This window comes from Orcinus orca, chromosome 1 (assembly GCF_937001465.1).
Source record: "Orcinus orca chromosome 1, mOrcOrc1.1, whole genome shotgun sequence".
NCBI classification, from domain to species: Eukaryota; Metazoa; Chordata; class Mammalia; order Artiodactyla; family Delphinidae; genus Orcinus; species Orcinus orca.
This window is the reverse complement of record NC_064559.1, coordinates 46,798,415-46,812,970: the sequence shown is the minus strand read 5'-3', so window position 1 is coordinate 46,812,970 and position 14,556 is coordinate 46,798,415. Positions and strand designations below refer to the sequence as shown.

General features: G+C 40.8%; 1 protein-coding gene across 2 annotated transcripts in view; it reads right to left on the bottom strand.

Moving 5' to 3' along the window:
• NIBAN1 (niban apoptosis regulator 1) overlaps positions 1 to 14,556 on the bottom strand; it is a 160,910-nt gene that overhangs the window by 28,391 nt on the left and 117,963 nt on the right. For both annotated transcript variants that reach the window (XM_033437970.2, XM_004275226.3), the window contains exon 6: positions 1,468 to 1,583. In XM_033437970.2, coding sequence (XP_033293861.2) covers positions 1,468 to 1,583 — 116 coding nt within the window. The remainder of the gene's footprint in view (positions 1 to 1,467; positions 1,584 to 14,556) is intronic.

The window sequence follows — 14,556 nt, the reverse complement described above, 5'->3', positions numbered from 1 at the left end:
ACAAATACCGTATGCTAACACATATATATGGAATCTAAAAAAAAAAAAAATGTTCTGAAGAACCTAGAGGCAGGATGGGAATAAAGACGCAGACCTACTAGAGAATGGACTTGAGGACATGGGGAGGGGGAAGGGTAAGCTGGGACGAAGTGAGAGAGTGGTATGGACATATATACACTACCAAACGTAAAGTAGATAGCTAGTGGGAAGCAGCCGCATAGCACAGGGAGATCAGCTCGGTGCTTTGTGACCACCTAGAGGGGTGGGATAGGGAGGGTGGGAGGGAGACGCAAGAGGGAGGAGATATGGGGACATATGTATATGTATAACTGATTCACTTTGTTATAAAGTAGAAACTAACACACCATTGTAGACCAGTTATACTCCAATAAAGATGTTAAAAAAAGAAAAAGAAAAAGGAAGAAGAAGGGGGAGAAGGAGGAGGAGAAGATTCTGAGTCATATGGTAAAACAGTAAAGAACAGCCCACTACCATGAGAAAATGATTTTGGCTTTAGATGTTTAATGACCATACAAAGGCAAGACACCATCTGGCATCTTCCAAATATTGTTCCCTAATAACAAATTTCACACTTGCTATTCTGGGATATGAGGGGAAATTAAAGAATAGCATTCTTGGACCCTGTATGCCTTTAATTAAATAATGCCCGTACCCAGCCTCCTCTTCCTGGCTGAATCAGCTATGTGATTGGTGTCCTTATGGAGGATGAGGTCACATCATGAAATACAGTCTCCTTGGAGATTGTAACAAAGTGCCTGGTACCAAACCAACCAAGACACTTAGCCTATGACTGACATTTAATCAGGGTCTTGGGAAATTATACTGGACCACAGGGAATAGAGTACCAGAAAAGGTAAATGAAACATATAGAAACATATAGAAAACTACCTAATGCTTTCAAAATTTGTTTCCTTTAATTATTTCCTTTATAAATCATTCCATAGATAAAGACAGCTATTTGCCAAAACTTTTCCAACAACATCTCATTTAATTCTCACAACCCTGCAACACAAACACTGTCATTCCTATTTTTTTCAGAGGAGTAACGTGAGACTAAAAGCGGTTAAATAAGGTTGGCAGGCTTTAACCCAAGTCTTCTGACCTAAAGACCCACCACACACCTTGCACTATGCCACACTGCTCACATTTGCTTCTAGTCTGGAAGCATGAGGTCATTTGAGAGAATATGCATTTTCCAGAAACTGGAAGTAGCTCTTCCATTGCAGTTGCAGTATTTTGGGCTGCCCTATTTAGTGTCTGGTCTGGAGGTCTTTAGAGAAGGTGTCCAATAGTTTGCTGACCAAACGCTTCTAGACAATGAGAGAAATGGCCTTTGGAACCATATCCTCCATGCTTGCAACTTTTAAAATTTGCTTATTTATTATGATCCTGACCTCCTACCACTCAGATGGAGAATAGGATCCAAAAGTCTGAGCCCCATGTTACCTGGACTTCATCCCCAGTGATCATTTCCCACGAGCCATAGTGTCCCTTCTCCTGTCGGAAGAATTGCACAGCTTCTAAAAAGGCTTGGACTTCAAATGTCGTCTGCTTCATGTAATCTAAAAGAAAGAGGCAAGGGCATTTAGCAAACGAAACCACTTTATTTTATATTTTTCCATGGTTCAGAGACCCAGCATTACCTGAATATTACAAGGGATAGAATTATGAGACACAAAAAAGTTAAGCAAGTACTGAATTCCAAATTCATTTGCAGGTGTATATCACATGACTTGCTCATTCTACCAGCTGATTAATTCTATCAGTTACTAGACATGCTGGTTATGACCAGAGCAAATCTATCCCCCTTTATCTCTCTTGTATTTCCCTCAGACACCCAGGCACTTAGTGGCTTTATGCCACCAACTATAACACCTCAGTAAGGCAGACTATTCCTCAAAGTGCCTCATGTACCCAAGGTATCCCCTCCCAGTTTCCCAAATAAAACTCCAATTTCTCTGTGACCTGATATCGACTTTCTGTCAAAAGGACATCAATATAATAGGCTGATTTATACAAATGAAGGATAATAATTGCTAACACATATAGCAAGATACTGTTCTTCTAAGCATGTTACATACTTCATTGAAACCTCACAGAAACGTCTGAGGTGAGTATTATCATCTCCAGCTTGTAGATGAGGAGACTATAGCACAGGAAGCACAGAAAGGTGAATTAATTGCCAAAGGTCATATACCAATAAGGGTATGAACTCAGATAGTTTGACCCAAGAGCCTGCTTCTAAGCACTACACTATACTACCTCACATACTGGTTTTTCGATTTGCCTTTCCAAACATATTGGATTTTAAAAGGTGTTGTATCTGAGAGGTAATATCCTACCACAAAGGAATGGATACCTAATGGTATAGGATTTTTTTTTTTTTTTGCGGTACACGGGCCTCTCACTGTCGTGGCCTCTCCCGTTGCGGAGCACAGGCTCCGGACGCGCAGGCTCAGCGGCCATGGCTCACGGGCCCAGCCGCTTCGCGGCATGTGGGATCTTCCTGGACCGGAGAAAGAACCCACGTCCCCTGCATCGGCAGGCAGACTCTCAACCACTGTGCCACCAGGGAAGCCCGGTATAGGATTTTTAAGTGTGCTAAATGGCCTTCCCTCTTTTTTTTTTTTTTTGCAAGGCTCGCTCTCTTGCTCTCTCTCTCTCCTCTCTCTCTGTCTCTGTCCAGACACTGGATCTGCCACTGCCTTGATCTTGGACTTCCAAGACTATGGTATTTTTGTTAGAGCAGCCCAAACTGACCAAGAGAATTTTCATCACATAAAACTAGCTCATGGAGGATACAGTGCTAACCGAATTATAGAAATATTAGCAGGAAAGTGAATTTTAGAAATAATCTAATCTAACAATAAAGAAATCAAATCTTAGAAAATGGAAATAAAGTAGGCAAAGTGAAATGACTGAAAGGGTCAAGTCTCCTGCCTCCTGCTTCTCCCCGAGTAGGACACAAAGTTCTCTTGCTAATAGCATATGATCTGTATTAATAGGGCAATATTAGATAGGTCAGTTGAAGGCAGCTGATTCACTGGGGGGGGGGACCTTCAGAGCTTTAAGCCAGTGGGATTGCTCAGTCAAGGACTCAATGGTTGATTCGGGGACTGAGCAGAACTAAAAGAGGATCAATCTGCTCTAAAAGGGGACAATCAATTCATGGATTGTAGATGACTCTTTTGAGATTGGCTTACTAGGTCATAAACCTCAGGAACTTGGAAAAGAGAAAATACAAGGAATAGCCTCTATATGAGTACAAGCAGGGCTTCCCTGGTGGCGCAGTGGTTGAGAGTCCGCCTGCTGATGCAGGGGACACGGGTTCGTGCCCCGGTCCGGGAAGATCCCACATGCTGCGGAGCGGCTGGGCCCATGAGCCGTGGCCGCTGGGCCTGCGCGTCTGGAGCCTGTGCTCCGCAACGGGAGAGGCCACAACAGTGAGAGGCCGCGGCAGTGAGAGGCCTGTGTACCGCAAAAAAAAAAAAAAATCTAAATCAGAAAAAGGGCATGTCCCAAGAATCAGGTTTTCAAATTGAAGTGTTTTCTTCCTTGCCATTTATTTATTTATTTATTTGGTTTGGCAATTGATTTAGTGTTTAATCTTAGAGGTTTGGAAAACACAAGTTAAGGTCTTGGTATAAAATTGACAACAAGGGGGCTGTGATACGGGGCTCAGTACACTGGGAGGAACTATACCAATTGAGATGGAAACTGTAATTACTACATTGAGATTCAAAACTGACTCATGTGCTCTTATTTTTAACAGCTGTTTTCATTTCCAGCCTAAGGAAACAAAGAGATGGAAGAAAATGTGGGACTTAGATGGAGTGAGTATTGCCAGACCCATGAGCCTGGGAATGAGGTTTAAGTTCTTCACGTCCTTACAAGAAGCATCAATTTACTTCTTTCTCCCCTAGCTGACCTCAGTAACCGGAGGAGGTATCTGAAATCATGGCCATACCATCTATAGCTATATACATATACATGTAAAGAAAACTATGACACTCCCCCTGATGGCTGCTTTTTCAAAGACCTTTGGAGAAAATAACTGAAGAAATGAGATTTGGAGGCAATGATGTGGGAGCCAGAGAGAAGTCAAGGAAGAAGTGGAAGAGCTAGAATGCAGCAGTGGTGCAGGATGAGGCATGTTAATATAGGCAGAGAAGAAAAGTATCAGCAATCAAATGGACCACAAAGGAAATTATAGTCATTGAACAGCAGTAATGAAGTTTAAAAAAATCAGGGCATGAATCTCCATTCTGGACTCTACCATTAAGCCAGACTTACACTGGATTTTAACTACTCTTTTTCCTTATGGTAAAAAGGACCTAATCACTGATTTCATCATTAGATTTTTAGATTATAAACGGATTAAGGTAATTTATATAAAACTTTTAGAACACTATCTGTCACGTAATAAGTTGCTTTCTGGATATTGGTTCTCATGATTATAAACAAAGTCCAATAGAAACTGCCAGATCATTAAGGAAATAAAGACAAAGGTTTGCTTTGTAAAGGACAGAACTACAATGCAATGCTCATATGATCTTCACTTCTTCTAAGCTGTTTGCCAAGGCATTGCTGAACTCAGCCAGAATGTACAGGTGTTTGAAAGAAACCAGATTTTCAGTTATTTAATCTACTTCCTGCCACAGATCCCACGGGAACAAATTCTGGGCTCATAATCACCCAGGCTCCTGCCAACAAGAACTTGAGAGTTAGTTCCATGGCCCCCAGAATCAACAATGGGTTTTGGTCTTTCGGCCCTCTCCTGCAAGCTGACTTAGAAAAATGGCGGGCATCAGCTCAGACTCTACTCTTCCAACGTGCTGTAGTCATGAGGATGCTCAAGGAGACAGACGTGCTGGGGAGAACTCAGGCATCATTAAATCCAGCTCCTTCCATTTACGGATGAGGAAACTGGAAGAAGAAATGGTTAATTTCTTAGCTGAAGGTCACACAGCTGGTCAGAATCAGAGCCAAGAGTTGAAAAAGTGGCTCTGGCATGTCATAAGCAGCCTTGGCATTCATGCTTACTTAAATCATAGACTATGAGAGTTAGAACTGATCTCAAAGGTCACCCACCCCAAGCTCTTTTCAATGCTGGGAGACTTCAGAATCCCTGAGACACTCGTCCAGCCTTAGCTTGAATATTTCCAGTGACAGGAGGCTCACAATTTAATGAAATAGTCTTTTTTGTCACTGAACTGCTGTAATTATTTGAAAAATTTTCCTTCTGTTGAGCCAAAATCTGTTTCCATGAACTCTCATTAATCCTGCTTCTGCCTTTCAGAGCAAAATAGACAAGTTTACTCTTCTTCCATATGGTAACTAAAAGATAGCTGAGTCTCCTTATCTTCCTGCAATCATTCTTTAAACAATATAGTTTGGGGATTTTTAAAAACTTGGCCCTCCTCTTTCCTTCCTTCCCTTAGTGACCAATTTGAATCTGTCAGTATCTTTCTTAAATTTGGACCTAGACTGAATACAACACAAAGAGTATTGTCTAACTAGTGCAAATAATGTAAAGTAGAAAGATGACTTTCCTTTTTCTGGTCCCTAACCTCTTTTTTAATCAACCATAGCAACCTGTTGGCTCATACATTTCCTGTAGTCCAATAAAATCCCTACAACTTTTTCATAAAAAACCCTTGTCAATCTAAGCCTTTTCTAACCTATACTTCTGCTTTTGATTTTGAAGTGCAGGCTTTAACATTACCCTGGTTAAAGTACAACTTACCGTGATCAGTTCAGTGCCCTAGAGCCTGCCAAAATCATTAAAAAATTGTAATTCTGTCCCCAGACTCCCTTTTTTACCCCGGTATCATATGAAAATTTGGTGGGCTTAACCTTCTGTGTTTCTATCCAACTCACTGACAAAAACATTCATCAGATCAAAGGTGAGGACAGAGCCCTGGGAAACTCTAAACATTTTAGGAGACATGTGGGAGACACATCTTGGCCATTCACTCAACAATCACATCCTCGGGACCAAGACATGTCTATTTTCCTTAGTCCCTCCCTAGTTCTCATCTGTGCAGCTGCATGGAAAACTCATATTTGGGAGACATGATTAAGGACTTTTGCAAGGGAAAGAAAGCTTCTCTAGGCCCCTTGGGGACAATTATTCAGGGGGCCAGCCAGAGAGAAATCGGTTTTGTTTTTTTTCCACTTATACGGATTTACTGCATGTCTGAGTCAACTGAAACGCCAAAGCTCCAAGGCCTATGTAGTCATCCTGGATTTTAACTCTGGCTGCTGTGTCGGGACTCCCTGACTCGGGCTGGGTTTGGAAGCTGCCTTGTTATTTTATTTTATTGGTAAACGGTGCCAAGCCATGTTAGCTGATCTGCCTGGTGATTTGTGAAAGTTATGTAACAGCATTACTCACTACACTGCTATGGGGTTCATCTCACTAATGTATGCTTCCAAACTGTCTTCTGCTTCAGGTCATATGTCGTCTTTTTTTTAGGAGACCTGCAGCAAGGCTGTTTGTCCTAGTTTCTCTTCCAGAGCACAGAAGCAGCCCTGGGGAAAGTAACCAACACTTACTGAATACTATCATGGAGTATGAACCATAAGAGATGTTTATACACACTATCTCATATAATCCTTCCAATAATCCCATTAGGTAGGAATTCATATTCCCACTTTAAGGCTGACAAAGAAACTGAGTTTCAGAAAGGTTAACTAATCCGTTTAAGCTAGTATATGGACAAGCAAGGCCTATTTGCTTCCAATGTCCTGTTATGACACTCTATGGTTTTATTTTTTTAACTTTATTTTGAGATAATCGTAGATTCACATTTTTATAAGAAATAATACAGAGATATCCAATATATCCTCACCCAGTTTTCCCTAATGGAAATATCTTGCAAAAGCTATAGTACAATATCACAAGCAGGAAATTGACACTGATTCAATCTAGCCACCTTATTCAGATTTCATCAGTTTTACATGCACAGGTGTGGGGTGTGTGTGTGTGTGTGTGTGTGTGTGTGTGTGTGTGTTGTGGTTTAACTTTAAAATTATTTTATTTTATTTTTTTATATCTTTATTGGAATATAACTGCTTTACAATGTGGTGTTAGTTTCTGCTGCACAACAAAGTGAATCAGCTATAGGTATACATATATCTCCATATCTCTCCCTCTTGAGCCTCCCTCCCACCCTCCCTATCCCACCCCTCTAGGTCGTCACAAAGCACCGAGCTGATCTCCCTGTGCTATGCAGCAGCTTCCCACTAGCCATCCATTTTATAAAGTTATTTTAAATTTTATTTCCTTCTCAAAGTTTAGAATCATATAATTCTAGAATTTGACTATATCACAGGGATCATTTAGTCCAAACCACTCATTTAATTAGTGAGCAGATTGAGGGCAAGATAGAATGTGATATGCATTATTAAAAACAAAAGAAAAAACCCTCTCATTGGAATTAAAAATGAATGATGTCTGTTCTAATGAAATGGTAATAAAAGTTTTTATTTTTATTAAAAACTTATTTATTCATGACCAACTTAAGCAAATATTTATTACCAAATTGTAAATAATAACTCTTATGAGAACTAGCCCCAGGTTTACTTAGAAGTCCCTGAATAGTATTCTGTAAACTGCCAGACGAAAATATTCATCTACTGGCCAAACCATGTCTGTGTTAGTGAGCACAGACCTACCAGGAAGAGAAGAGGAATAAGCCAAGAAAGAATGTACACCTCCTGAAGATCCAGGGACCCCAGAATGAATTATAATGGTGTTACTCTAGTTGAAAATACAAAGATACGAGAACTCACTCTGAGGATATAAAAGACTTCTTAAATAAATGGAAAAAAGGTGTTTCTATTGTTTTGATAGAATGTTTTAACCACGCAGAAAAACTGTATGCCTCATATAGCTAAAAGTGGTATATCTCATGAATTTTTGACTTGTCAATAAATATTAAAAGGCTGTTTGTTAACACAGAAAATGAAGTGGGAATTACTAAAACAAGTGAAGACAAACTAACCTCATTTCCTTTAAATAAATTACATTGGTAGGGCTTCCCTGGTGGCGCAGTGGTTGGGAGTCCGCCTGCCGACGCAGGGGACACGGGTTCGTGCTCCGATCCGGGAAGATCCCACATGCCGCGGAGCGGCTGGGCCCGTGAGCCATGGCCGCTGAGCCTGCGCGTGGGAGCCTGTGCTCCGCAACGGGGAGAGGCCACAGCAGTGAGAGGCCCGCATACCGCAAAACAAAACAAAACAAACAAACAAACAAAAAACGAATTACATTGGTAGAATAGCTACCATTGACTTTAGAGACATCCTGTATCTAATTTTAGCAAGACATATATTAGAGTTGTGCATAATTTTGACTGACACACTGAAGAAATTTAGGTTAGTTGATAATGCAAACAAACATAATGAAGTAGGTAAACAGCCTAAATGATGGGTGCTGGTTAAAGGGCTGATGTTACTGACATCTTAGAGGAAAACATTTTCAATTACTTGGAAAAGGTAATATATAGACAGACAGACAGATAGAGATAGATAGGTAACCAGGGTTTCACTTAACTGTGAGCTCAGTACAAGTCAGTGGTGTGATACAGTCGTACATAAAGCAGGTGAGGTTGGACCACAGGAATGTGGAATATACCAAAGACAATGATGGTTATAGACAGATTCTGAGATACACCACTCTGAGCTTATCATTATATACTTCCAGCTCATGCTGAGCAACAGAATATTTCACAAAAAGTTTAAAAATAAAGAAAAAAAGGCGGAGTATTCTGAAGAAGACCAAGTAAATGAGGAATCTCACAGCCTTGGAAAGAAAAAACCTAGAGAGAAGAATTCTTTATCTGTGTGAAGATCTGCAATGTAAAAGAGGACTGGATTTGTTCCTTGTAGATTCCAGATACTAGAGTCAGGATAGCATGGTCCAAAGTAGAGTGTGGCAGATTTTGACTCAATATTTTCACTCAAAATTTCTAACATTTAGATTTATCTTAGAGTGAAATAGGCTCCAATAAGTTGTCAAAAGTTCCCCTGCAAGAGGAAGTGCTCCATCAGGGCTGAGTTACCTTGTAGAAGGTGTACGGACTTGCTTAAATCTCTCTATTATACACTATCATGACATTGTGTACCTCCTCACCATAGTACTTAGAACAATTATAATTTCATAGTTGTTAGTATAATCATTTTAATATGCCTTTTCCCTAGACTGTAAGCTCTAGGAAGACAGGAGATTGCTGTTCGCATTCATCACTGCATCCTCAATCCCTGGTCTAGTGTCTGGCACATAAGATAGAAAGAGAAAGAGGGAAAAGAAATGAGGGAAGGAAGGAGGAAAGAAAGAGAGGAAGGAAGAAAGGGGGGAAGGGAGGGATTCAAATACTAGAGAGAGGGCTGGATTAAATCTCCTTATAAATTTCCTTCTAAACTGAGATTAACAAAACCCAGGCATGGCGAATGAATCACATTCTCTTCATGAGTCTTTTCCCTACTGTTGTAAAGAATTTCTGAAGGAAATGGATGTCCTCATCCCAATGCTTCTCAGACTGGGGCGAGCATCAGAATCCCCTGCAGGGCTTGCTGAAGCAGACTGTTGGGCCCCACCCCAGCGTCTCTGATTCAGCAGGTCTGAACTAGGGCCCAAGAATGTGCATTTCTAACAAGCTCTCCAAGTGATTCTGCTGCAGGTGGTTTACAGACCAGATTTTGAGAAAACAAATTACAGAGAAGAAAGAGATACAGTAGAAGACCGTGGCTCTTCAATGCTTAGGGTCTTAATGAGGGCTTTCCCTCATTATCAGGTTAAGAAATGTCCCCTCTGCCAACTGCTCACCTATTTAACACAAATGAACCCTTCTACTTACTCAAAGTGATGTATAAAAATAGTACTATGATGAAGATTTATCAGACGTATGTGGATAAGGAGCCACTTTAGGCAGGTTCAAAAGGACATCATCTCATGCAACTAGAACTCTACCCGTGGAAGGGAACTCCCACTCACTTCAGAGGCAATCATCATTGTCTGGACATAAATCCTCAGATGCAACCCTAGTTAAACCTCATCTTCCCTTTTTTGGTACTCAGTGGATATGTGGACTATATCTTCTGTGGCAGCCTTCTTTTCTTCAGAATATATTATCTCACTTTCTTTATCTTAATTTTTTTCAAAGTCTCAAAGAGATAGAAATGACCTATGCTCTCATCTCTTCCAAAGGTAAGGATGGTGTAATCGAACTCCTGGTAAGGAAGGAGGAAAGAGTTTATTCTTTCCAAATATCGTGAAGATACTCTGTGCCCTGAAGCTAGGTTCATTGAATATGTCTTCCGTGGCCCTGAAAGAATTTGTCTATCACCCTATGTATCTAAGATACCTGGGCAGAGTCAGGCCAAGAGAACAATGACACAATCAGTCATTTCCTATCTGCCCAGGACAAACATATATGGCTTTACATGGGTGAGATTTATATTCTAAGACAGTGAGTGCAGAACTGTTTCCCAATCCTCTAATAACTATTTGTGGAGATGATGCTGAAATGCCTCAGGAGGAAAAAGTAATTACACCCAAAAACCTAAGCAAAACAAATGAAGATCTAATTTACTCTTTAAAATGTGAATTTTTAAAGAGTTCCCTATGTAATGTTTATAGGCCGTTGTGGCAGTGCCCACACTCGGGTAATCTTTCAGCTCAGACCATGGAAACTGGGTCAGGTGCCTCCCACTGAAATTGTGGGGAGTTGTGTGGCTTACTCCCTACAGGCAAAAACTTAACCACACAACCTGGACACAATTTAAAGCAAGCCTGAGTGTTCAAATGCATAGGGAAGATGCTCCTCTAGCCACAGACTTGTCTTCCATTTTTGATGACACTGTCTCTTATTCCTGGAAATAACTTTACACATGGGTCTTGGTATAATTTGTCACTGCAGAACACAAAAATATTAGGGAAATTCTTCCTGGATTCTCTGGATGACCTTAATATTGTGAGTTCAGAACATCTTGCCTAGTCTGTGGAAGCATGCTTCCACAAGTAAAGGAAGAGGTTTACATTAGGGAACAAGTCACTGGTGCTAACTGGCATCACTTCACCATACCCTAGCCTGACACACCCACAGAGTGTCCTGCTGTCTGATGATGTATCTGGGGATTTCTCACTCATCATCATCATTTATCATCACCAGTGATTAATAATAGCATTCACCTTGCACTTGTCAGAAGATTTTACAGTTTACATCTCATTTGATTCTCACAGCAATCTCATGATACAGGTAAGCCAGATGTAATCATTCCCAGGTAGAAAATGGAAAGAAGTGAAAATCAAAGAAGTTTAAGTCATTACCCAAGGTCAGATGAATACATAACTCCTTTTATCAGGTCATCAAATGAAAGTTAAAATAATCGGCAGAAAGAAAATTTCTACTCCCATACAGACTCAATATCAAAAAGGACCTAACCTTACTTAGAACTTCTAACTACAACAGAAGTTGTAACTACTTTTATCTAGGATAAAATATCTTAGTTTCCTATATTATTTATAACAGTTTTCCAAAGACCTAAAAAATTAAGTTGACCCATGCTCCATTCCCTTCCTAAGTAGGTACGGCAGCCACAGACTCCTGAAACCCATTATCCTGCCCTGATTAAGAAAGTGAGCCTAGTTAATCCACGGCCTCCTCCTTAGGTTTGGGGGGTCACTATATAGTTTAGTCCTCAGATTCTTAGGGACCAGATCACTTTATAAAAAGTAGGAACTTCATGGGCTTCCCTGGTGGCGCAGTGGTTGAGAGTCCGCCTGCCGATGCAGGGGACACGGGTTTGTGCTCCGGTCCGGGAAGATCCCACAGGCCGCGGAGCGGCTGGGCCCGTGAGCCATGGCCGCTGAACCTGCGCGTCCCGAGCCTGTGCTCCTTAAAGGGAGAGGCCACAGCAGTGAGAGGCCCGCGTACCGCAAAAACCAAACAAACAAACTAGGAACTTCAGCAGTCATGTACCAATAAAAACAGTGTCCACATTCCTGACCTATTACAAGAAGGGGCAGTGCTGCCAACAGAGTTCTTTTTAATTTCTGGGTTAGCTGAGCCTATTATATGTACCAATTTTGCAAAATCGTTTTAAGCCAAAAGACACTTTGAAAGCATCTTGCTATTGGGGAGGTTGAAGGCCTATGACTCTACAGCAGCATATACTGTGCCACTAAATGATCCATTGAATGTGCTTTATAGGGTTAGTATGTGTTTTATCATGAAAACTCTTAAGCATTCACAATGATTTTCAGTAAAGTCCAAGGAGCATCTTGTTTAATAAGTTGGTTAACTACAAGTTTAAGCAAAACATGATCGGATTACTGAACGGAATATTACGCAGTCACTAAAATAACAATTATGATGACTTAAACTGTGGAAAAGCAGTTTGGGGAAATTTTTCATTGCAAAATCCAGGTTATAAAAATTACACATACATCCTGATTAAACAATGTAAAATATGTACCCATAGGAGCATTGACTGGGAGGGAATGCATAGGAAATGGGAAATGAGTTATGGGGACTTTGTATTTGTGACTCAAACTTTATGAGATGTATTATGATCCTTAGGAAGATTCGTGATGACCTAATGACTTTTTTTGTTTTGTTTTGTTTTCTTTTCTTTTACCAATCCTCTCATGACCATGAACAATATTTGCCCCTCCAGAGTCAAAACAGTCCCATGGCGGTTTGTCTCTTAAATCCTCAGAGCACCAGCAGTTGCCACATCATGGCACGTTCCATGATCCCCAACATTCAGGGTCCATAGTGAAGTGTTTGTCAATTAACTGATGTGAGTGGAACAGCCTTTCTCTCCCTCAGGACAGGTGGGACCCAAGCCTGGTTCCCCATGCAGTCCATCAAGCAGTTTCCAGTGTGATTTCAACTGAAGAGGTCATGCGTTTTGTCCTCTCCTTAACCATACTGTTTAGTGTGGTTCACTCAGAATAGGTCTCTGCTGACTCCTTCAAGTGTTTCTCTTCACAAATGGAGGGCAAACCCTTACATCTTGGAGCCCTTTGAGCTTGTCACAAATATCCTTTGAAGTACTCCTATCCTCAGCTTACCATGAAAATTGAACAGGGTCACAGGATGACATCATGTCCTTGAGGACGAGGATGGTCGTATTCATCACTGTATCCTAAGGCCATAGCACAGTGCCTGGCACCAAATGTTCTTTTGAATAGACCAATGAACAAAGAAATGAATGACTCAGTAATTCAGAGGCAGCATAGAATAGTGCGGACAACCGTCTACAGGGAATAAAAACTGGGTGCTATTTCTACTTCTGCCACTTCGGCTGTGGGACTTGAGGTGAGTTACTTTGCTACTTTGGGCCTAATTCATCTCACTTGAAATGAGAGGCTGTCAGGTCTCCGTTTTCGGCTATGAAATAGTGTAATCCTATGATAAACTGCAAGTACAGTTAGTTTATCCACACCTGGCTAGTACTTTCCATGACAGTGTTCCAACTTGGGGATTATAAAGTTCCAGCTGCAGGACCACTTCATCCTTTACTTCACACTAAACTTTCTTGCTCTCTCGCAAATAATGTGTCTTTCTCTGAGCCGCAGAAAGTAATCAGTGTGGCTATTAGAAAATATTAACTTACAGATGTGGCTTTCATTACATATTCTATTGGCTAGCGCTGATCTAAATTTCTTGGCCCTCCCCTTTCCCCTTTCATTAACCTAAATAACAGTTCAGTTTGTGGTTATTATCACTGGGCTCCCCACCCGGGCTATTTAATTAATTATGCTAATAAAATGGTGAAAATACTTGTTTGCCATTTCATGGTCTATGACAAGATTATAGTAAAACTGATTTGTCTTATGTAGAACATTAAATCATTGACTTAAGTCATATGGGCTTGGTCTCTAAAATACCCTTATTTTTTTCTTGAAAAAGTAGAATCTGCCTGATATCTTAACTTTTAACAAAAGCATCTTGATTTACAAAATCTTCCAGTTCTCCAGGAATACCATCATATTAGTTTGGATGTTTATTTAAGCGTAAACTATAAGATCATTAAAAGACTCTAACTCAGCCAGAAACTTCTCTTTTATAAAATGCTGCAGAATAGAACATATTATATCCTTTATCCAAATCAGAACTATCAGGTGGGATATAGGTCGGTTCTTAATTATCTTTGTTGACTAAGGAAAGCGATGACAATGATAATTCTTTAAACTGTGTTTGCTTCTGTTTTTTTTTTTTTTTTTTTTTTTTTGCGGTACACGGGCCTCTCACTGCTGTGGCCTCTCCCGTTGCGGAGCACAGGCTCCAGATGCGCAGGCTCAGCGGCCATGGCTCACGGGCCCAGCCGCTCCGCGGCATGTGGGATCTTCCCGGATCGGGGCACGAACCCGTGTCCCCTACATCGGCAGGCGGACTCTCAATCACTGCGCCACCAGGGAAGCCCTGCTTCTGTATTTTGTGTCTACATTTTAATTCAGAAGAGTCTGATGTCCCAGTGATTCACCCTCTATTAAAACAAAGAACAAAGTTGCCTGATGGGGAA